This window comes from Citrus sinensis, chromosome 6, assembly GCF_022201045.2.
Source record: "Citrus sinensis cultivar Valencia sweet orange chromosome 6, DVS_A1.0, whole genome shotgun sequence".
Taxonomy (NCBI): Eukaryota; Viridiplantae; Streptophyta; class Magnoliopsida; order Sapindales; family Rutaceae; genus Citrus; species Citrus sinensis.
Genome location: NC_068561.1, coordinates 12611057 through 12635814, shown reverse-complemented (window position 1 = coordinate 12635814; position 24758 = coordinate 12611057). Strand labels below are relative to the sequence as shown.

The following is a 24758-nucleotide window of genomic DNA, read 5'->3' as shown; positions in this document are numbered from 1 at the left end:
ACACAGCCTTAATGTTACAGTTGTGGAGAAATTTTGGGTTTGCTATATACTAGCCTATGAAGAATAGCTTGCCTAGAGCATAGATTACTTGTGTAATATAGTTGAGTTTCTTCATTATTAAATATGGTTTGCCTTTGCTCAAGGCTAGTGTAAACAACATCCTCCACCGAGAAATGCCTTCAAGATCAATGTTGATGCAACAATTGATAAACAAAATCAAACAAGTAGGATTGGAAGTGGTCAAAAGGGATTCAAATAGCAAGACAAGTGTAGTAGCTGTCAAGACATCATAATTATGCAAGGATGTGGCATATGTGGAGGCTGGAGCTATGAAATGAGGGCTAAAGGCAGCAAAGGAAGTTGTTGATTTGGTTAACAATAAGAAAGGAAGCAAAGCTGAAATTTCTTGGGTAATTTCTGAAATCTAAAACCAGAGCGAGTTTTTCCAGAAAGTCAGATTTCAACACATCCCAAGATTGTGTAATGTCCAGGCTTATATTTTGGTCAAATATGCTGTAGTGAACAATAAAACTATGTATGCCCGGACCCTATACCAGCAAAAATAGCTACTGTATCATCTTTTCTAAATGAATGGAAAAGATTCTTTCTTTATCAATAAAATAAAATAAAATAAAGCTTTCATTTTGTAAGAACAATATTTTTATCAAATAAAAAATATACTATATGCAAACAACTTTCATTCTATTGCTCATTTCTCCAAATTTACAACGTTCTCTTATTCACATTGTGTTATTAGCATAAACAAATCTAAGCATTGAACATTAAAATATCAAACAAGAGAAACACTCATTAATATAAAGCTCTTAATGGACAGGCAAAAACAGTACAAAAATACAAAAACCAACAATTTGTAAATGAATCTAAACCAACAAAAATTACATTATCTGAAACTAACTAAATATTAAAAGGAAAAAACTGAACTAAAATTTGTTACATTAAATTTGTGCTACTGGAAGCTTGAGAGCTTTGAAATCCATTTGAGAATCATGTGCTATTTTGTTCAAGCAAAGCCTAAAAATTTGTTTATTGAAGTAATCATGAAAACTTACCTATCGAACTTGATTCATCAATTGTGGCTGCAATAATAAGCATGAAAAAGAACTATTATGCTAGCTAGAAAGAACAAAATTTAGCTTCACACACAAAAACTAATTAAAAACCACTTACTGAATAAGAATGATCAATCATTAATGAATGAGGACTATTATTGATCACCAGAAGCAATTGACCAAGTGGCTGTGAAAATAAATAATTTAAACAAAAAAATTAATCTAGATGAAAGTAATTGTTCAATGTTGTGTCTATATAAAACTAGTTAATTAGTAATATAGGCAATCACCTAGACTATTTGCGATTGCTAATTTGTTAGCCTCTTTCTCTTATTTTTTTGTCAAGGCTACTTCCAAACTACTCTTGAATCTACGTCTTCCAAGACGTGACTCCTTCTTCTTTAGACCTTTTGCTTTGACAATATCTATGTGCTCAGTTGAAAGAGATTCTTGAACTTTTTCTTCTGCACTACCATCAATTTCCAAACGTAAAATATCCTCAACTAATCTTGCCAAATCCATGGCCCGCGAATTTGCTAGCTTATATGCTTTTTTACTTTCAGAAGCTCTATTGGATATCTTGGTAAATATAGAACATAAAGACCTCTATCGACATGTCTGTTGCAACTTAGGATCTGCTTGGATTTCACTCCCATACACGTCTTTAATACATTTTGCTCTTGCTTGTTTTGTCCACCTTTTTAAAAATATACTGGGTATGAATTTCTTGACATCCATAACATCTCTAAGAACCTTGATGATATGGCTGCATAAAACCCCCCTTATCTCAAACCTCCTGCAGTTACAAGACAATGCGCTGTTATTCTCTATTTTCACACATCTCTTTTCAAAATCATCCATACCAACTATACATAGTAAAGATTCACCATCGCTAGAGTATTTTTTTAACAGATAAATCAATAGACTCTTTAAATTGGTCTTGGAACTCTTGAAAAATTACCTTTGTGTAAATCTCCCTTGCATGAGCCAGCATTTTAATAGACATTTTCATATTGACCAACCTATAACATAATTCATACTCTATTTCTAATTCCTTATATCGTTTATCATTGACCATCCTTTTAAAGTGCATAAAAAAATAACACATATTAAGATTTGATTTCAAATAGTCTTTTAAAATTACATTAAAACTCTCACTAAACTGAGTGCTCTTCATTCCCGTTGACCATGCCTGCCTAACATGTGCATAAACCTATTTCTATCTTAACTCATATACACTTTTTAGCCAACTATTATCATGTGCATCATATTTATCAAACATGTTATTCCAAACAACTAGAAACTCATTTTCATTCTCAATACTATCCATAAATACCGACAAGACACTTTTCACAGTGCCAATACCTTTAAACACCGTTTACATACTTTAAGGCATTTTGCATCATATGCCATGTGCAAAGCTTGAAGTTCACGTTCAATGGACTAAATTGGTTTTCTCAAATTTGTCTAACTACAATTGCTAATTATTTAGGAGATGAATAGTTTTTTTATGGTAAGAGAATAAATTGATAGAAACGGGAATTGTAAGTGCTGCAGCGGGAAAACATCTCTGTAAAAAAAACATCTCTGTAAAAAACACATCGTTTAAGAGGTAAATAATTAGTTACAAATAAATCTTGACCATTAGATTTAATAATGGCACATGTCATTTGATTTTTAAAAGCTCAAATAGTAATAAGATCCGGAGAAGATTTGCACCCGTGAGATAGAATCTTCTAATTTGGGAATAATAAGAAGACACGTGACTTAGATTGAGTCCTTGTGAAATGGGACACCGGCACCACTCCCCCTAAAGTGTATTTTAAAATTACATAAGAGCTTTAGTCTTTATTTTTGATTTTATATGTTTTGGACAAGTGGCGCAATAAGATTTGATGGTGCAAATATGTGCACATGCGATGATGCAATACGGATTGGCCAAATTTCAATTTTAGCTTTTCTCAATTCAAAAGTAGCTAAACTAACCCATTGACTATTTTGGACAGAGCTGTAACATAAGTGATCAGTTTGGAGGTTTCATTAGTAGTCTTGGTTTGGCGTTATGGTAATTGTAACTTTCAAATAAAATTACTAATAATAATTTTAATGAAATATTGAATGTTTTCATTATAAATGTTTACCGAATACTTTGGTACTTAAAAATTATAATTATTACACAATATAATTTAAATTTAGTTATGAGTTGAAGAGCTGTCAAATAATACCAAATGAAGTTGTAACTTAAGAATAAAAAAAGGAAAATTTGAAGTCCAATTACAAAGAAGCATTTGATATGAAGAAAAGAAAATGGATTCCAATGGAAATGTCTTTTTATAACTGTTAATTTGTTATTGTGCCATATGCTTGAAGGTGTGGCTGCAAAATGAAGCTTTCGGACAACATAAAATAGTGGAAGTTGGTACACCAGCTCTGGCTTTTTCAAACAAGCACTTAATAAATTTTGGCCATGCGTGGTTTCCACTCTCTGTTCACTGGTTAGTTGCTTCCAAATACACATGACGTTTATCAAATATATAGTTGATTGTACTCCTGTCCTTATTTGTTTGTTTATTTATTTTATATTTATGCCGTTGGTGGGAGACATCAAACTGCTAGAAATTGATACACAACTTTCAAATTGGCCAACAAAAACTTCCCATGTCCACAATTTTTCAATGATGTTTAGTTCACGTTCCTCTGCAAAAAGCATCGAGCACATTACCCTTTTTTATATAAAGCTGGATTAAGAATCTTTCATGATTTGATCTCTTGTAAACAAAGTTCACTTACATAATTGATAGTTAATAAATTAAAAACTAAAAATAGTTAGATTTTATTTATACATTATTATTAAAAGATAGGCTGTATAAGATTTTTAAAAAATAAAAAAAAATTTAAATCATAAAAGGATCCTAATCTATTCAATTAACAGTTAAAAATCACTTTTTATTTATTCTTTGTGCCTTCTTATTGGGAGCTACATGTTAAAATACTTGTATTATTTTACGGGGTACTATTAATATATTATTTGATAAGAAGTTATTTGAATGGGTAAAGTCGAGGGCCCAGTTTAAGCATAATGATAATTTCCTTCTTGTTTGTAGAAAGCACGTCAAACACAAGAAGGCTTTAAAATTGTCTATTTGCTGTTAATTTTTTTAACAGTGAAATTTAATAAAGGGCTCAGAAGGAACTAGGACTTAAGTGACGTATTTTAAAAATTGAGGCCTCTGAATTTTATTCTACAAACAACGGGGACTCAAGTTAAAAAAATACCTAAGAATAAATACAAGACTACTTTCTGCCTTCTAAGCCATGCTATATGAAATTTTTAATTTGGCACTCGTTTATGATTGGGGTATTCACAAAACGATGGTGGGAGTTCAATTATTGGAACTCATAAGCAAGGCTGCGAATTTCGTGAGCAGTACAAGTACAGGCTGGAAGCTTATGAACATGAATGTGATAATGATCATCACCATCATCTTCTTGGCCATCCGCTTTGCTGCAAACTCGTTCAGGCTCAAGAGTTATTGGCTGCCGGTGTTTACTTTCGGTCAGGAGACGGCCGCCAAGTGCCCATATTATTGTTATTGTACGGTGTGCCTCGATGGGATATCTGATGGCCAAAAGTTTAGGCGGCTGCCCGAATGCAAGCATTGCTTCCATGTCGAATGCATTGATGCATGGTTTCAATCACGTTCCACTTGTCCGCTCTGTAGAATTGAGGTCGCTATTGTTATTGCTCGACAACGTCGGAACCACCAGGATGGTCTTGGTTTCCTCTCCTTTTTCTCTTTCCATTCTGCAGAAACTTGTTAGTATAGTCCATTATTTTCTTCTCAACCTCAACCTCAAGGTACTTCTTCTAGTTGCATGGAGGACCATCTTGGGACTGCTGTGGTTGAAGAAATAAATTGTTTTTACTGTACCGATGGAGTAAGCTGCTGAATTTACTTTTACAATTTAAATTTGAGATTAAGTATTTGTTATGTATCTAACTTCAATTAAATTTTGAAATGTCTTTTGACGGAAAGACTCTATTTATGCATACAACTATTTGTCACAAAGTATGAATGGATTGTCAAGACACCAACACACTATTCTGTTGGGATTCGGATTCGGCAGCCTCGGAAACATTTGTTGTTCTTATTTCCAGAAAGAATAACGATATACTTACAAATGTTCACGCCACCAATCAATGATTGCCATATATCTAATGATAGCTCAATTTTGTGAGGTTATTATTCTTTTGGTAAAATGGGACAAAGGGAGTCAGGTTATCAACCGATAGTTGAAAGCATTTGACTTACGCCAACGAACCCACTTGTGAGTGGAAGGTTAAATTGCTTTTTCGTGAGTTTGGTGGTACCCGCTCTTTTTTTTTCTGGACTTTATAGAAACACGTCACGTCAACCCATGCGTTAGTGCCCACGATGACTTTTCTTCTTAGGTTGGAACCGAATTTGAATAATGAATATAAGAAAAGTCGAGCACAATCTATATGTACATATATACCAAGTAACTACGTGGCGTAATTATTTCTTCAACTTTCATAATTAGATACTCCTCTATTTATGTAAGAGTGATTAATAAATAGGTAGGAATGGACACATAATTAATGGAATTTACGACGGGTTCGTTGAGGCCGCTACTAGCTACTAGCTAGATTGATTGTTAAACCACCGAATTCTGATTCATATTTTAAAATAAGCAAAGTATTAAAAAAGAAGAAGGAAGAAATACATAATTAGATTTAAGCCCAACCAATTTTTCTTTTTTGTTGGCAGTAAAAATTTGAAGGGGTTGAGCAAATATTGGTAAAATAATTTATATTAGAGTGAAATAATTAGTACTACCCCTTTAAACAACTCTTAAAAGAACCCCATAAATAATTAACCCAGTTTTCTATTTTGGAACAACTTTACTTTATTGTCATAAATACTCTTAATTCATTGATAAAACTCCATCTGAACCTGTTTCATTCTTCCCTTTGAAAAAAAGGGCTTCTTTTTCGTTTTTGAAGAAAATTTGTGTTTATTTCACGAGCCTTGATTCTTCTAAATAATGATCCAATCCAAAAGGTCTTTTATCCAAGAATTATTGAATAAAACAAATTTAGATTCTAATCTTTACCATTCCATTTATTTCCTAAAAGTAAAATTAAAAATCCATGTCATCCTTGATATATATGATATATAATAAACAATACTAGAAAGGAATTTACCAATTAATTTAAATGCGATCCTCTAAGTATGCAAACTATGGTTACATTAGTGATGAAAAGTTAGGAAATTTAATTTCTTTATATGGTCTAGATTTTAAATTTGGATTCAAATAATTTAGTTTTTACCACTCATGTAGATCTAAGTTTGACATATTAAAGAATGATTAAGGTGTTATGGCTTAAATGTTACAGTTACTATAAGAATATAAGAAAAAATGACGTAGTGCTGGTATTGGCTATTTTCTTTTATCTTAGCACACCCTATTAATCACTTTTATTATAATTCTAATTTATCCCTGTGCCAAACTAATAAAAGTACAAGTGGTTTTTATCTCTCTAAAATTTTGTCACTATGCTAATTGATATCTTTACAAATTTCATGCAAGCAAACAATTAAACCATCTTTAAAAAATCACAATTTGTACTTTAAAAAAAAAGATTAAATCCCTTCATTGACAGCAAATAACATTAATTCCATATCCAAAAGGACGAAAACAAAAAAATGAGCCAGTTTAATTAGGTCCATCCTCTACTTGGATTGTTGAAATTGCAAAAAAAAATTATAGACACTACAAGAAAATAGGTAATAGACGACAGACAGTTTATAACAGATTCAACTTATATCGTAATAGTATGACAGACTCGTGATAGAATTCTATCACGAATTAATGATGATTTTGTGATATAATTATTGTTTATCACAACTTTATGATAAGATCATGATAAAAATTTTCTCTGTCAAGAAATTATGATAAAAAAATTAATTTGACTATGTTTGACCTAAAGTTTAATATATTATTTTATTTTAAAAAACAAAAGGGTGCATTTTAATAATTCAAAAATGAAAAAAAGAGAAAAAAAAAAACACTACTGTCTTGACCCAAGCCCCAAAATCACTAACACTCATCACTCTCTCACGACCAAACCCTAGAAATCAACCTTGCACTCAATCAATCGAGCAAAACACCATCCTTTCGCCGCCATTCAAGTATATTGTAACTATGCCAGTAATGTTGTTTAAAAATTGTAGCCCGTTGCTGTCGGCACCATTTTGCTAGTAGTATTGAAACTGTAGAACTATAGTAGTATTGAAACTGTAGAACTAACTCTCACATTCTCAATTGATTGAAGAATGCCACCATTCTGCCCCCATTTAAACCATTTACTCTCGATTACACACTCGTTTTGCATTGTTTCTTAGTCTCTTTGTCCTTTCAGCGTCACCATCACTCTTGTTTCACTTCGTGAAGGTAAACACTTAGAGTGTTTTTTTTTTTTTTTCATTTTGTCCTTTGATTTTGGGTGTAGAATTGATTGGGTTTGTAATATGAATGAGTTTGCTGAATAAATTAATTGGGTTTGACTTGCATGAAATGGTGACAAATTTTCCTTTGCAAATCTGACATGGTGATGAAGAAATCCATGAAATTTTATTGAATAGAAGTGAGTTTGAATTTTTTTTTTCAGATTTTGATCCACATTTAATCAAAACGAAATTAAGTGTCATTATTTTCCATTTTTACCGTTGTAATTTGGAATCATTTCAAACTGTTTCTTTATAATTTAAAACCCTAAAACCCCAATTATTTAAAATCCCCCAATCATTAATTTTTTGTCTTTTTTCTAAAATTGTGCATCTGTTAGACTTATTCTTGTGCATATAATATGAGGATATGTTGTAGTTTTTCTATTTCTCCCATTTCCTTAACAACAACCAATATCCTTTCAATTTCAAAACCCATCAACTACAAATTCCAGCGTATAAAATCTCAAGTTGCTTTTCTTCAAATTTAATTTAATTTGTTGAAAAAGATGATTAATTTTGTGTAATAGCTAGGTGCAAGCGTAATTATTGATCCTCTGTAGGCTTGAACTATTTGCTGCCATCACTTTCACAGGTCTGGTTTCCAACAAGCCACAATGAAATTAACTCTTTGGCAAACAGATTGTTGCACTCTTTTTCATATTTATGTTAGTAGTTTTGAGTTTGCTTCTTTTACATATGCAGAAAAAATTAATTTCTGTTGATTGAATCAATTTTGTATGTTTAATTTCATTTTAAATTTTTACTTTGAAATACAAATGTATGCATATTCTTGCTTTTGAGAATTTAATTTGTTGAGTTTCATTAAATTGTTGCTCTGTGATTTGTCTTAATATAGATAAGATTTAATGTCTAATGCCTTGAGAGTATCCTGTATGTATTATTCTCTGGGTAATTCCTCATAATTTAGGATCACTTAAAATCCTGAAAATTGAGCTTTATTTCAATTCTTTTTTTTTTTCCTTATAGAAATCACTTCCGAGAAGTAGCGGATAATCATTTGATTGCTGTCCAACAAGACCAAAAATTAAAATTACAATCAGTTGGTATTTATATTTTATCCGTTAGCAATTAACACCTTTTATAATCATGAAATAACTCTTTTTTTCTTCTTAAAAGTTTCAAAGACCACAAATAGTTTTACGTGTTCAATTAAGAATGCTTTGGCTGAGTGGATATTTTCCTTACTTTTAGTCTAAGATGTTGCCTCTTCTGATGGTTAGGTAACATGGTTAGAGCCATTGAAAATGCTTGAAACATAGAGCAAAACCACTACAGAAGCTTAAAGAGTTAGATCAGAAACACCAGTTATTGACATTAAGCTCTATCCATGTATTTCTACCTTTTTTTCTTTAACATAAACATGTCTTTCATTTTTTTATAATGTTTCGAATTACATGAAACTCAATTGTTTTAGTTGCTACATGGTAAAATTGAACATTATTACTTTAACGCAGTTTTGGGATTAGTTGAAGTTTGTTTGGAGTGAGCTAACCATTTTATGACATCCTTGTTGCATCAGCAAAATGGTCAGAAGTGTTAGAGAATTTAAGAATATGGAGGCAAAGAACAAAGAAAGTTTCTTAGGATTTGAGACGTGTTTGCACACTTTCCTTTAAGGTTTTATTTGCCCTCTCCAATCTTGGTTTGCTATAGAGTTTTAATGGCAAATTACCCCCAAGATATATCAAATCCTGAATACAATCTCTAGCAATAAGATTGTATTTCCAGAACATATATGAAACCTAAAAAAATCTGATAATCTTCTAATTGTGTGTCTTTCTTTTTAATGAAGAAGATGTTTTTTGCAAGAATACAACCATTAGAAAATGGTACTTCTTCGAAGACACTCTTTTGGTTTGAATTTGCATCGATTGACAATTGAAATTTTCATTCTTGCTAACCGTTTTTCCAATTGACGCCTTTCTGGAAATAAACGGTTAGCCGTTTTCTCAATAAACGGTGTGCCGTTTTATTCCAGAATGTCAAATATGTTGCTCTTTGTAAATCAACGGTTAGCTGTTTTCTCAATAACGGTGAGCCGTTTTCTCTAGAACATAAAACATGCTCTCTGGAGGTAAACGGTTAGCCGTTTTCTTAATACCGGTGAGCCGTTTTATCCAGAACAGCAAACATGCTCTCTGGACTTAAACGGTTAGCTGTTTGCTCAAGAAACGGCAAACCGTTTTCGTCTAGAATATCAAACCAAAAAATATGAAAGATGTTACAATCTCTCTTACAAGAAGTACTCTATCATGAGGGAGACATCAATAAAGAAATTATGGGAGGCGCTGAAAGAAAAGTACATGAAGAAAAGCCTTGAAAATAGGCTTTAAATGAAGAAAATACTCTATCGATTCACGTATGAATCTAACATGTCGATGAATGACCATGTGAACTCATTCAACAAGATATTAGCAGATTTGCTAAATTTGGATGAGAAATTTGAAGACGAAGATAAGACGTTATTGCTCTTGAATTCCCTTCTTGATGAATATGATCATCTCACCACCACTTTGCTTCATGAGAAGGACAATGTCACATTCGATGCTGTATGTAGTGCATTGTATAACTCTGAGACCAGAAAAAAAGAAATAAAGGATCACAAAGATACAGTTGTAGAAGCATTGATAGGGATATGTCGTTCACAAAGCTGCAAATCTGGGAAAAAGAACAAGTCTAAAGGGAGGCATGTTAAAGATGAATGTGCTTTTTGTTGCGAGAAAGGGCATTGGAAAAAGAATTGTCATAAGTTATAAAAAGGGAAGACTACTTCTGATGCATGTGTAACAGAGCATGGAGAGGAGTCAGACTTTAGTTTGATTGGCATGATGTTGACATGTCATTCAGATGAGTGAATTTTGGGTTCGGGTTGTATTTATTATATGTGTCCTAACAAAGGTTAGTTTTCTAGCTTCAAGGAGTTGGATGGTGGAGTTCTTTTTATGGGAAATGACAACACTTGTAAAATCAGGGAAATAGGTTTAATCCAATTAAAGAATCATGACGGCTCAATCCAATTCTTGATAGACGTTCGCTATGTACCAAGTTTGAAGAAAAATCTCATCTCATTAGGAGTCCTAGAATCTAAAGGGACTACAATCACTCTGAGAGATGGATTTTTAAAAGTAGTAACTAGTGCACTGACGGTGATAAAAGGCACAAGAAGAAATAACGTGTACTATTTCTAAGGAAGTACAATTACTGGATCAGCATCAACAGTTTCTGGAAAAGATGTAGATTTAGAAGCAACCAAGTTGTGGCATATGTGTTTGAGACATGCTAGTGAAAAAAACATTGCAGACTTTAGTAAAACAAGGCTTACTGAAAGTTACAAATTCTTGCCAATTAAAATTTTGCGAACATTATGTTTTGGGCAAGCAGATAAGGGTAAAGTTTGGTTCAGTAATTCACGATACAAAAGGGATCCTCGACTATGCTCATAGTGATGTGTGGGGACCTACCAAAACAACTTCTTTGGGAGGTACAGACTATTTTATTACTTTTGTTGATGATTATTCAAGAAAAGTTTGGGTATTTTAGACATATTTCTGAAATGGAAGAAAATGGTCGAGACTCAGACTTGTCAAAAGGTCAAAAAACTTCGCTCAGACAATAATGGTGAGTACAAGAATGATTTATTTATACAAATATACCAAGATGAGGGCATCGTGCGATACTTCACTATTTGAGACACATCACAGTAGAATGTGTTGGCAGAACACATGAACCGGACTATACTGGAGAAAGTTTGGTGTATATTGTCCAATGCTGGATTGGGCAAAGAGTTTTGGGCTGAGGCAGTTGTATATGCGTGTCATCTAATCAAGCGTTTTCCATCAGCTGCAATTGATGGCAAAACACCCATGGAGATATGGACTAGTAATCCTGCTATTGATTATGATTCTTTACATGTTTTTAGTTCCACTACTTATTATTATGTAAAGGAATCTAAGTTAGATCCAAGAGCAAAGAAGCATTGTTCATGGGCATAACTGGTGGAGTAAAAAGGATACTGTCTTTGATGTCCTGTTACAAAGAAGATTGTTTCCAGCAGAGATGTGACTTTTGATGAACCATCCATGTTGAAACAAAAAGATTCTCAAGAGGATAACAAGACTAGTAGAATTTTACAGTAAGTAGAGTTTGAAAAGGTTAAAGATAATCCAGTCGGTGTTGAGGAGATAAATAATGATTCACCATTGACCAAAGATGAAAAAGAGGTTTTGGTCTAAGAATCTTTACACAAACAAGATTCAATTGCATATAGAAGGCTATACAGAGAGATTCGCAGACCTACTCGCTTTGTTGATATGGTGGCTTATGCACTTTCAGTTGTAGATGATAATGTTCCTTCCACTTATAGAAAAGCAGTAAGTAGCCCTGAAAGTATACAGTATAAGCTAGCAATTGATCGAGAAATGCAGTCTCTTCGTAAAAATGGAACTTGGTAGTTAGTTACATTGTCCAAGGAAAAGAAGGCAATTGGGTGCAAATGAGTATATGTAAAAAAGGAAAGATTTCCTCGTAAAAATGAAATTCGATACAAGGCTAGATTGGTAGCGAAAAGTTACGCTTAGAAAAAAAGAATAGACTACAATGAGGTATTTTCTCCAGTTGTGAAACACTGATCTATTCGAATTTTGCTAGCCATGGTTGTGCAATTTGATCTTGAACTAGTTCAGTTTGATGTAAAAACTGCATTTTTACATGGCGATTTGGAAGATGAAATCTACATGACTTAGCCAGATGGTTTCAAAGTTGCTGGAAAAGAAAATTGGGTTTGCAAATTGACAAATTCGCTTTATGGATTGAAACAATCTCCAAGGAAGTGGTATAAGCGATTTGATCGATTTATAAAAAGGCAAAGGTACACAAGAAATAAATTTTATCATTGTGTGAATTTTTGCAAGCTCAAGAGGGATCCTTCATATATTTACTCTTGTATGTTGATGATATGCTAATTGGATCCAAGAGCAAAGATGAGATTGAGAAGTTGAAGCCTTAAATTCAATCAAGAATTTGAGATGAAAGATCTGGGTGAAGTTAAGAAGATTCATGGCATGGAGATATGCAGAGATAGAGCTCGTGGCAAAGTCAGCTTATCTCAGAAGTAATATTTGAAGAAGGTACTACAACAGTTTGGCATGACAGAGTAGACAAAACCTGTGAGTACTCCATTGGTTTCTCATTTTAAGATTTTTGCACAACTATGTCCTTCGACAGATGCAGAATGAGAATACATAATACAAGTTCCATATTCAAATGCAGTGGGTTGCTTGATGTATGTAATGGTGTGTACAAGACTTGACATTTCACATGCAGTTGGTATAGTGAGCAGGTATATGCATAATCCTAGTAAAGGACATTTGCAAGTTGTGAAATGGATTCTACGGTACATTCAAAAGACCGTGAATGTTGGTTTGTTGTTTGAGCGAGATGATACACTTGGTCAAGGTGTGGTCGGGTACGTCGATTCTGATTATACTGGTAATTTAGACAAATGACGATTAACCACCGGATATGTATTAACTTTCGCTAGAGGGCCAATTAGTTGGAAGTCTACACTACAGTCTATAGTTGAACTGTCTACCACAGAAGCCGAGTACATGAAATTACAGAGGCTGTTAAAGAGGTCATTTGGTTACAAAGTTTGCTTGAATACTTGGGATTGACACAAGAGCACATTAATGTGTATTGCGACAGTCAAAGTGCTATTCATTTAACAAAGAACTAAGTTTATCATGCGCATATGAAGCACATCCACGTACGATTTCACTTTGTACGGAAAATTATTGATGAAGGAAATATTATTTTACAGAAAATCAAGACTATATGGAATCCCGTAGATATGTTAACCAATGTGGTAACGATGATTAAGTTTCAGCATTGTCTAAACTTGATCAATATCCTGCAAGTTTAAAATAGTGAGAAAAGCATAGATTGGAGGATGAATTGATATATGGGGAGTTTAGTATTCAGCTCAGATTTGGATAAATTTTCACCTACGTGGAGAATTGTGAAAAGTCAGCATCGAATTCAATTTTCACATGCATATGGCTAGCAATTTTTGACTATAATTGCATGTGCTTTCTAGCTCTTCACCAAAGACACACTGAAGCACCATTAAAATTAAAAATGGCCAAGATTTTTTTTCATGGATTCATATTGTAAGCTTTGCCTATAAATAGAGGAGCAGAATGTACTTGTAAATCATCCAAAAATTGTGAGATCTAAGAGCATAACAAGTGAGCTCTTCGAGAGTTTAGAGAGAGTATTTCCTTGGGTGCTAAGAGGATCCAATTGGGTTATTGAGTTTTGAGAGTTTTTTCCACTTTTGTAAATTCTCATTTATTAGTAAAATTATCTTCAAATTTTTGCCCATGCATATAGGCATTACTTCGAACCACCTAAATTGTTGCGTCATATTTTCTTTACATTTATTTATCACATTTATATTTCTCCAAAAGTCACAGTCACCATAATATTAGTAATTGCTTAACTCGCGCTTCCGCAACATATCCAACATTTCAATTATTTGCATTCTTACAGTAGTTTAATAATAAAATTTATCAAATATATACAATTTACAATAATTTAACAATAAATTGACCAAATATATGTAACTTATTTTAAAAGGTATAATATTTTAAAATTGCTCCTAAATTTATACCAAATTTGAAAAATTAATGATAAGTAACATATTAACATAAGAATGGTGTTAAGAACCTGTGCATTTAATTTGATGACATACGTTCAAGTACAACCACCAACCAATTATATAATTAAGAGAGACATATTTCCCATAGGGACAGAAATGTGGATAAAATAGATATATCCCTTTAATGCTATTGAGGGTAGATATTTTTGAACTGTGCCACAACCAAACTTATCTAGATTTTTCTTTTTTCTTTTTTTAATAAATCACATTTAATCGAGGAAGGTTTTGTTGGATCATAAACTTGATCCAAGATAAATAAATTCAAGCCCAACTCATGAAATGTTCTATGAGTAGGTATGGTTGGCGAAGTTTGAATTACTTGTAGTAGGTGTGGTAGGTGTGGTTGGTATGGTTGGTGAAGTAAGTGAGTGGTAGGTTTTAATGGATGGTGAGGATTTGTGTATTAGTTGAATAAATGAATGGTTGTGATTAGTTTGTTTCATGTATAAATACCATTTCTTCCTTTTGGTTTATGCATCAAGTGAAGTAACAAAATCTTTAAGTTGTAGAGAGTGAAAAATAAGAGTTGTAATTGGTGAGGAGTGTTGTTGAAGAAATAAAATAGTGTATTTTTTGAGTGTTTTATTTGTTAATTCTCCAACAAAGTAGTATCAGAGCTAGTGATCGATGCTATATATAGTCATATAGCATATCAAATCGAAGATCTCGATGAGAAAAATGTGCCGCCGTAAAAATCATCCTGATCAGAGAGCGAACGCGCCCACACTCGCTGCCGGAAGTTTTCTTTCCTGAAGTTGAGTCGACTCACCAAGTTGAATCGAATCGAACCAAGCTGAGCCGAACAGAACCAAGCCGAACCGAACTGAACCGATTCAAGTCGAACCGAGCCAAATCGAACCGAACCAACCCGAACCGAACCAAGTCATCTACACTGACATTGACTGTTGACCGCGTTGACCGTTGACCGAAGTTGACTTGAGTCCTTCCCAAGATTTTTCAACTTGCCGGATCCATCTGTGCATTCAGAATCTCTAAATTTGTATTCAATTTGTGAGTTATGGAAAACGGTGGTATGATGTCATTTTAAGTACCACAATTAAAGAGAAGTAAGTTTGACAATTGGAGTATTAAAATGAAGGCTCTATTGGGTGCGGATGACGTGTGGGATGTCGTGAAGAAAGGCTTTATTGTGCTAGAAAATAAAGCCACTTTAACTGCGGCGCAGAAGGAGAATTTAAAAGACTTGAAGAAGAAAGATAATAAAGCAAAGTATCTCATCTTTCAATCATTAGATGAAGATGTTTTAGAAAAGATTGCTGGTACAACCTCCTCAACAGAAGCATGAGAGAAACTAGAGACCTTTTACAAAGGAGCGGAGCAAGTTAAGAAGGTTCGTCTCCAAACATTACGAGGAGAATTTAAGTCATTACACATGAAGGCGTCAGAGTCAATTTCTGACTACTTTACTCGGGTTGTGACCATTTCCAGTGAATTAAAAAGAAATGGTGAGGAGTTAAAAGAGGTAAGGATCATTGAAAAGATACTTCGATCAGTAGACTCGAAGTTTGACCATATTGTTGTGACAATTAAGGAAATAAGAGATCTGAAGGATATGACGATCGAGCAACTTCAAGGACGGTTGTAAGCCTATAAAGAAAAACTAAAAAAGAAGTAAGGAATCGAAGAACAACTTCTCAAGATGGAAGTCAATCCAAAGAAAAGAGAAGAAACCTCCAACAATGAGAGAAGACACTATATCCGAGGTAGAGGCCGAGGACGAGGTAGAGGTCGTGGTCATGGACGAGGTTGGAATTTCAACAATAACAACTCTAATTATGCCAAAGGAGAAAGCTCAACCAGGGGGCGAGGTAGAGGTAATCCAAAATCGAGGTATGACAGATCCTAAGTATAATTATATAATTGTCAAAAGTTTGGACATTATGCTTCAGAATGTAGAGCACCAAGTACCAGAGTTGATGCTAGAGTAAATTATATTCAAGAGAAAAATGGTAAAGATTCCACCATTTTACTAGCACGAAATGATACAAGTGGAGATAAAGAAAATACATGGTATCTTGAAACAGGTGCTAGCAATCATATGAGTGGAAACAGAAGCATGTTCGTGCAACTAAGTGAATCTATGAATGGCAGCGTCGCTTTTGGAGATGATTCAAAAGTACCAGTGAAGGGTAAAGGTAACATTCTTTTTCGTGCAGAAGATGGTAGCCATAAAATAATTTCGAATGTTTACTATGTGCCCAATATGAAAAGCAACATCCTTGGTTTGGGTCAACTTTTAGAAAAAGATTATGATATTCACTTAAAAGATTATAGTCTTTTCCTAAGAGATGACAAAGGAAATTTAATCACAAAGGTGAAAATATCAAAAAATAGAATGTTTCCTTTAAATATTTAAAATGATGTTGCAAAATGTCTCAAAGTCTGTCACAAAAATCCATCTTGGATTTGGCATCTTCGATATAGGCTTCTCAACTTTGGAGGATTTGAGCTACTACTCAAGAAGAATATGATGAAAGGCTTACCATACATCAATCACCCTGATCAACTTTGTGAAGGATGTTTATTTGGCAAGCAGTTAAGAAAGAGCTTTCTAAAGGAGTCAAACTCAAGAGCTCATAAGCCACTCGAGCTCATTTCTACTGATGTGTGCGGTTCATTCAAGCCAAACTCCCTTGATAAAAGTAACTACTTCCTTCTCTTCATAGATGATTTTTTAAGAAAAACTTGGGTGTATTTTTTGAATCAGAAATCAGAAGTGTTTGAAATTTTTAAGAAGTTTAAAAATGCAGTGGAAAAATAAAGTGGAAACCAAATTAAAGCCATGAAATTTGATCGAGGTGGAGAGTTCACTTCCAAAGAATTTTTAGACTTTTGTGAAGCAAATGGAATTCGACGCCCTTTGACAGTTCCAAGATCCCCTCAACAAAATGGTGTTGTAGAAAGGAAGAACAAAAACATCCTCGACATGGCAAGAAGCATGCTCAGGAGTAAGAGGCTACCTAATAAATTTTGGACCGAATCTATTGCATGTGCAGTCTACTTATCCAATCGATCTCCAACAAGAAGCGTGTGGGGCAAGACGCCACAAGAAACTTGGAGTGGAAGAAAACCCGACATCACCCATCTAAGAGTTTTCGGAAGCATTGCCCATGTACATATACCAGATGAGAGTAGAGCCAAGCTGAATGACAAAAGAAGCGTGTGGGGCAAGACGACACAAGAAGCTTGGAGTGGAAGAAAACTTGGCATCACCCATCTAAGAGTTTTCGGAAGCATTGCCCATCTTTATTGGCTATGACAACAACTCTAAAGGATACAAGCTTTACAATCCAAACAATGAGAAAATCGTGATTAGTCGATATGTAGTTTTTGATGAAGAAGGAGAATGGGATTTTGGCTCTGGTGTGAATGACTTCAACTTCTTTTCCATTGAAGAAGATGATCATACACAGATAAAATAAGTAGAAGAACAACAAGAGCCAGCTACTCCACCTATGTCACCAGCATCAAACACATGTGGAGATTCACCGCCATCTTTCTTAAATGAAAGAACCGAAGAACGTACAAGGAGTCTTCAAGATCTCTATGAGGTAACTGAGAGACATGATAATCTCACTCTCTTTTGCCTCTTTGCTGATTGTGAGCCAGTCAACTTCCTAGAAGCTGCATTAGATGAGAAGTAGAGAATTGCAATGGATGAAGAAATCAAAGCTATTGTGAAGAATGATACTTGGGAGCTTACTACTCTTCTTAAAGGTCACAAGGCGATCGGTGTCAAATGGGTGTACAAAACAAAAAGAAATGTGAGGGGAGAAATTGAAAGGCACAAAGCAAAGCTAGTTGCAAAAGGCTATAGTCAAAAGGTTGGCATAGACTACGACGGGGTATTTACTCTTGTAGCTCGACTTGAAACTATTAGACTTATTATTTCATTGGCTGCTCAGAACAAATGGAAGATTTTTCAAATGGATGTGAAGTCTGCTTTCTTGAATGGATTCTTTGAAGAAGAAGTTTATATCGAACAACCATTAGGCTATGTGGTGAAAGGACATGAAGACAAAGTTTTGAGATTGAAGAAAGCTGTTTATGGGTTAAAGCAAACACCAAGGGCATGGAATAGCAGAATTGACAAGTATTTTCAAGAGAACAGATTCACTAAATGCCCATATGAATATGCTCTCTACGTTAAAGAAAAAGATGGAGACATTTTGATTGTGTGCTTATATGTGGATGATCTTATCTTCACTGGAAGTGATCTAAGTTTATTTGAAGAGTTCAAGAGAGTGATGATCAAAGAGTTCGAGATGACTAACATCGGACTGATAGCATATTATCTCGGCATTGAAGTCAAGCAAAAGGAAGAAGGCATATTTATCTCCTAAGAAAGCTATGCAAATGAGATTATCAAGAAGTTCAAGATGAATGATTGTAAGCCTATAAGCATGCCAGTGGAATCCGGAGTCAAGTTATCAAAACATAATGAAGGCGAAGATATAGATCCAACATTCTTTAAAAGTTTGGTCGGAAGCCTACGTTATTTGACATGCACGAGACCAGATATCCTTTATGCTGTTGGACTTGTGAGTCGATACATGGAGATTCCAAAGACCACCCATTTTAAAGCTGCAAAAAGAATCCTTCGCTACATTAAAGGTACAACTAATTTCAGCTTGTTATACTCATTTTCTAATGACTACAAGCTTGTTGGATATAGTGATAGCGATTGGGGTGGAGATGTAGATGATCGAAAGAGCACCACGGGATTTGTGTTCTTCATGGGAGATACTGCTTTCACATGGATGTCAAAGAAGCAACCAATTGTCACGCTATCCACCTGTGAAGCTGAGTATGTAGCTGCCACATCAAGTGTTTGTCATGCAATTTGGCTCAGAAATTTGCTGAAGGAGTTAGGTTTGCCACAAGAAGAGCCAACCGAGATTTGTGTTGATAACAAATAAACAATTGCCCTATCCAAGAATCCAGTCTTTCATGATCGAAGCAAACACATAGACACTCGCTATCATTTCATAAGAGAGTGTATTGTAAGAAAAGAAGTGCAAATCAAGTATGTAAAATCACAAGATCAAGCAGCTGATATCTTCACCAAGCCGCTCAAGCAAGAAGACTTCGTAAAATTCAGAAGTTTGCTTGATGTCACATGATCAAGTTTAAGGGGGGGTGTTGGATCATAAACTTGATCCAAGATAAATAAATTCAAGCCTAACTCATGGAAGGTTCCATGAGTAGGTATGGTTGGTGAAGTTTGAATTACTTGTAGTAGGTGAAGTAGGTGAGTGATAGGTTTTAATAGATGGTGAATATTTGTGTATTAGTTGAATAAATGAATGGTTGTGATTAGTTTGTTTCATATATAAATACCCCCTCTCCCTTTTGGTTTATGCATCAAGTGAAGTAACAAAATCTCTAAGTTGTAGAGAGTGAAAAATAAGAGTTGTAATTGGTGAGGAGTGTTGTTGAAGAAATAAAATAATGTGTTTTTTGAGTGTTTTATTTGTTAATTCTCCAACAGGTTTATATTAAATAAACAAAATCAACTGCAAATAGCACGAAACCAAAAAGAAACATCAAATAGCTACAATGCAACTAGACATTAACTAATTAAGATGTCGACAACCACACCCCTAATATATACTCCAGCAAAAGATTTTGAACGTCCACGAGTTTGAGACTTACCCATTCCTCGAGAGAGGACTGGTCCTTTCCTAACACTTATCATCCCTTTGTGGCTTCTTTGGCTTGTAAGGCACTCCGAGTTTTCGTGACATTGTTTATTATAACGGCCAGCTCCTTTAGCCTTATATTCAGCAATAAGTACGAGTTCATATTAGAGGTCGGCCGTATCGCTTTATTTAGGCTCAATTGTTTTAGTTCTTAGCCCAATCGTCAATTCGACTAAATTTTCTATAACTGTTAAAGAAAAATTCGATTAGAAGAGAATCCGAATCTTCAAATAATGCAAGTTTAATTAATTTATTATGTGCATATATTGAAATTATCTAAGTCCAATTGATCAAAAGCTAGATATCTAGCATGAACAAATGGAACATATATAAAATGTTACACAGTGACATCGACCATATATATATAAATTATGGACATAGCTTTTAACATCACAAGACAAGACATACAAATATTTACATTAACACAGACAGCTATTCATGGATATTAATAATTTAAGTAATTAATAATCTCCAAGCTAGAATTAAGATTGAGTTGGAATGGTGAGAGGCAGAAAGCCATGACGAAGAGCAGCGTCCCAGACGGTGTCAACGTTGGAAATGGTGTAACCACACTCGTGTTCATTCCATCCTTCCAAGGCATGCACTATCCCCCCAATTCTCCATGCACTCATCACCCTTCTTGGTAACCAATTCTGTCACGTATATTAATAATTGTTAATTAATTTACGTACATATTACAGGTGCAATCAAGCACCCGCACAATATCAGCTCAGCATTGAACATTAATACCTAGTTATCTGGGTATATATAAGTAGTAGTTACTAACCTCACAGGAGTCGACATTCTCAAGAGCAGCAGGAGTGGCCATCGCTGGTGTGAGGTGGTAGGTACAGTCTTTACGTCTTTTCTTCGCCGGTGGGAACTGTGAGAAAGGAACGAACATTGTTCCTCTTTCTGCCTTGGATTGTTCTTCTTCAGTCAGTCCATTTCCCACCAACCATATCTGAAACAATTAATTAATCATAACATTTTAATTTTAGCGATCGAAATGATTGAGGCTAGCTATTATAATATCTATAACATATATAAGTTATTATAATATTCGTATAGACAGTCACCTTTTGGCAGTAGCTCCTTGAAACAAGCAAGTTCTTACTTTCAGATTTGCCCCCAAATGATCTAATAAGCTTCTCATGCTCATCCTCACGTAAAGTTACTACCTGGATTCCCTTTTGGCATAAGGCAAAGGCAGTGGCATAAGCAACCTTAGTGAGAATGCCTCTAATGACCACTTGGGTTGTTCCGTCGGGTATGCTGTTTGTCAGTACTGCCACTGCTAAGCTACTCCCATCCACTACCTTTATTTTGAGCTCAGGATTCTTGTGCACGAAGAGCCCACCGAACCGGTTAAGCTCCTCTCCCTGATAATTAATGATTTCCATTCTGATTAATTAATTCTGGATAGTTTAAATTTTGAAGAGGAATGAAACGACCGAACACACACATATATACTCACTTGATTCAAGAGACCTAGACTTATCACCCTGGCTCCTTTCTCCTCAGCTTCTAGTATGGCTTCTTCAATCAAGCGATTGATCGATTCATTTTGCCGCTGCGAGAAGTACTGCATGCAACCAGAAAATCATGATCAATTAATTATTAAAACAAAATGACCCTAGCTAATTAAAGTTTTCGTACGTACTTGCATATTGTATTTGGATATCGCCCAAGTCTGTAGTTTTAATTTATTAAGGCGATTCCTTTCAACCACAAAGGTACGGCCGTAAATCCAAGTGATCATCATTGACAATAACGTGACAGGCCACAGCAACCACTTATACCACTCTGATGATGCATGGTGATGGGGCTTAGAAGCCAATGAGGCCAAACCAAGCCGCATATGATAGATTGATTCAGGTGTTGTCAGGTGTGTGAGGTAAACAACATCCAGTGAATCATCCTGTTTCTTGAGACTGGTTTCATATAATGTATCCGAAGTTTTGTCGACAGTACTGAATAAGTAATCGTATAAAGGCATGAATAACGAGTAATTCGCCCGGAACTGCGTATGATGCAGTGAGTGGAACCTGTTGCATGTATAATTAACAGTGAGTTTCATCATAATATATTGAAATTATCATTAATAAAAACAATAACCAAATCAATCTAGATATGAATGAACACTTAATTCACGAATCCATGAATGCTGCTGGGGCATTAATTGACCTAAGTTGCATCAACAGAAATTCATAGTGATCATAACAACTCCAGATTGTGGTTTATTGGTAGTTCATTGTTATATATACATAATATAAATTTCATTAACTTAAAAAAATGGAAAACACGATTAATTATCTAAATTAAACAACTTAAACAGAGGAGGAGGCGGGTTGAGAGACTTACGAAGGGGTGTACATGAGGTACTTGAGAGGAGGAAAAATGGTGAAAAGCCATTTAGGTATGAGCTCGAAATTGCAGTGACCCATGTTATTCATTAAGTCTATGTAAGTGATGTAGCCGAAGGCAAGTACTATTGACCCGGCCCCAGTCAGCACTGTTGTAATCAATGGTGTTGCAAATACAACGAAATATGCTATGTGCTCAGCAAATGGATGAGTAACAGCTGCATGCCGCCCAATTAAAAAAATTACGATACTTCTTTAAAATAGCAGCCAATTACAGTATAAAAGAGAAATAATTAAGAGAATGGAAAGTGAGTTATACAAGTGGAAAAATACGAAAGTGATTAAAGGCTGACAGAAACAACAATATAGTGGATTTGTTTTTATATTTTAGATATTAAGTTACTAAAACGGAACCCTATTTAAAGTTGATTCTGTCCGGGTTCCGTCAAATTTGGCAAACCTCCCTATTATCCCTTATTGTTTAAGCCATTACCTAGTACCCACTTTCCCCTTCATATTTGAAAAATATTCATGTACCCCTCAAATACAACTGCTATAACTTTTTTAATATTTTACTCCGAAAACAACATATTTCAAAAAAAAAAAAATAATGAATAAGATATAACTAAATAATTTTTAATGTTAAATTTCCTTTAATAAAAATTGTAACAATCCATTAAATATTTAGTAAATCTACAACACCGATATCTATATATATAAAAACAAAATCTAATTTATTATTCTATTGAGTTGGAAATTTGAAATAACGTCGTAGAGTTCTTTTTTTTTTTTAAAAAAAAAATTGTGTGTATGTTGTTTTAGGGACAAATAGTAAAAGGGTTATAGAAATTGTGTTTGAGGGGCGTACGTGGGTGATTCAAATATGAGGGGAAAAGCGGGCAATAGCCAGCTCAAATAAGAAGAGGGGAGAGGGAGGTTTCCCCGTCCTATTTTTAAATCAAATATCCGTAAAGCACATACAAGTGATAGGTTCAGTGACGATAGAGGAATGGTGATGGGAGTGATAGCGAGAGTAAAGGTAATGATGATGGAGTGCTCTGTGAAGCCAGTAGTAGACGAACTCCACCGGACCAGCATGCAGAAGTGCCATGAGAATCACACCATCTAATCTCCAAATGGGCAACTGAGTTCCGCCTGGAAGCATTTTGCCGAAAACAACGTAAAACAATATTCCACTCAATATTATTTGGTCGTCCCTGTAATTCATTCAAATTAATAATACACGATATTATGTTAATTAATTATCTAGTCACTATATGGATTGGAATATTAGATTCCCAAAAATCAAAATAAATCAGGTCACTAGTGCAAACCAATTTCTCTCTCTGTCAACTTGCTCGAATTCAATAGGCTTGTCGACGATCCTGTTACGGCCTTTGGCTGTTCGGTAACGGGAAAGGCTGATCCATATCTGGTTGTGAAGCATTCTCCATAATAGAAACGGGAATATGAGAAAGTTGAGTAGGTCCCTCTCCTTTTCATCCTTAACCATGAATGAATACGTGCTGTGGATGATCCAAGGAGCCAATACTATGTACTGAAATCACAAGTCATATGAAGCATGACAAAGCTAACATTTACTTGGACAAATTAAAAAAAAAAACCTAAACTAATAATGATTTAGATACATATTTTTTAAAGTAGATGTGCCTTATAATTCAACGTAGTAATTAACTCCGCCCCAGCCCATTAATTTTGTGGATAGAGTACGTAGCAATGATCATATATAGGTGATACATATACAACTACACTGACAATCAGAAATATCCTAATTTAACGTCGAATATGTGTGAGAGAGAGAAAGTTAATAAAAGTAAAACCTTAAAGTTTCCAAGGGGTGTCCATGGCCAATCAGTGAGAATTCCTGGTTTCGAAGCCATACTTTCGTATTTTGCACTAGTTGCTTAATGTTGCTTTGCAACATGTACATGAAAAATGCAAGGAGGGAGGGCTATTATATAACGTTTAATACGGATGATTAAACAGTGGCATCCAGCTTCAATTTTGAATTTTAGAACAAGTTTTAAGAAAATGACTTCACATACATATATTTTAACAATAAATGTAATAAGTCACTTAAGGACAGCTGCATAAGAGGATGAGACCATGAGATCATGAGATCATGAGATTATGAAAGCTCAGTAATAAGTTTAATAAGTCAATTAAGCACAACTACATGAGAGTCTGAGAGCATGCAAGCTCAATACAGAGCTTTATAAGTCAATTAGGCTCAACTATATGAGAGCATAAAGTCAAATAAGCACAACCATTAGAGAGCATGATAGCACGAGAGCACTACTGTGGGA

The 24758-nt window shown here is 34.5% G+C and overlaps 3 protein-coding genes across 5 annotated transcripts; 2 read left to right on the top strand and 1 right to left on the bottom strand.

Annotated features, from left to right (window-relative positions):
- The first annotated feature begins 4442 nt into the window (after positions 1 to 4442).
- LOC127903102 (putative RING-H2 finger protein ATL69) lies at positions 4443 to 4892 on the top strand. The gene has a single exon (XM_052443764.1). The coding sequence runs from the start codon at positions 4443 to 4445 to the stop codon at positions 4890 to 4892; it is 450 nt and encodes a 149-aa protein (XP_052299724.1).
- Positions 4893 to 18742: 13850 nt separating this feature from the next.
- LOC112498630 (secreted RxLR effector protein 161-like) lies at positions 18743 to 19282 on the top strand. Its single transcript, XM_052443763.1, has one exon. It carries the CDS (start codon positions 18743 to 18745, stop codon positions 19280 to 19282), a length of 540 nt encoding a protein of 179 aa, XP_052299723.1.
- Positions 19283 to 20327: 1045 nt separating this feature from the next.
- Positions 20328 to 24490, bottom strand: LOC102610181 (very-long-chain aldehyde decarbonylase CER1-like). Of its 3 annotated transcripts, none has more exons than XM_015531125.3 (9): positions 24273 to 24490; positions 23766 to 23989; positions 23413 to 23586; positions 22430 to 22649; positions 21729 to 22113; positions 21543 to 21650; positions 21145 to 21447; positions 20853 to 21029; positions 20328 to 20718 (listed from the first exon to the last, which is right to left on the bottom strand). In XM_015531125.3, the coding sequence occupies exons 2-9, from the start codon at positions 23932 to 23934 to the stop codon at positions 20548 to 20550; spliced, it is 1707 nt and encodes a 568-aa protein (XP_015386611.1). In that variant the 5' UTR covers positions 23935 to 23989; positions 24273 to 24490; the 3' UTR covers positions 20328 to 20547. The 3 variants fall into 3 exon arrangements, with proteins under 3 accessions (XP_015386611.1, XP_006480706.1, XP_052298935.1); XM_006480643.4 differs by having other exon boundaries at positions 23413 to 23648; positions 24273 to 24489; XM_052442975.1 differs by lacking the exon at positions 23413 to 23586 and having other exon boundaries at positions 24273 to 24489.
- Positions 24491 to 24758: the final 268 nt, after the last annotated feature.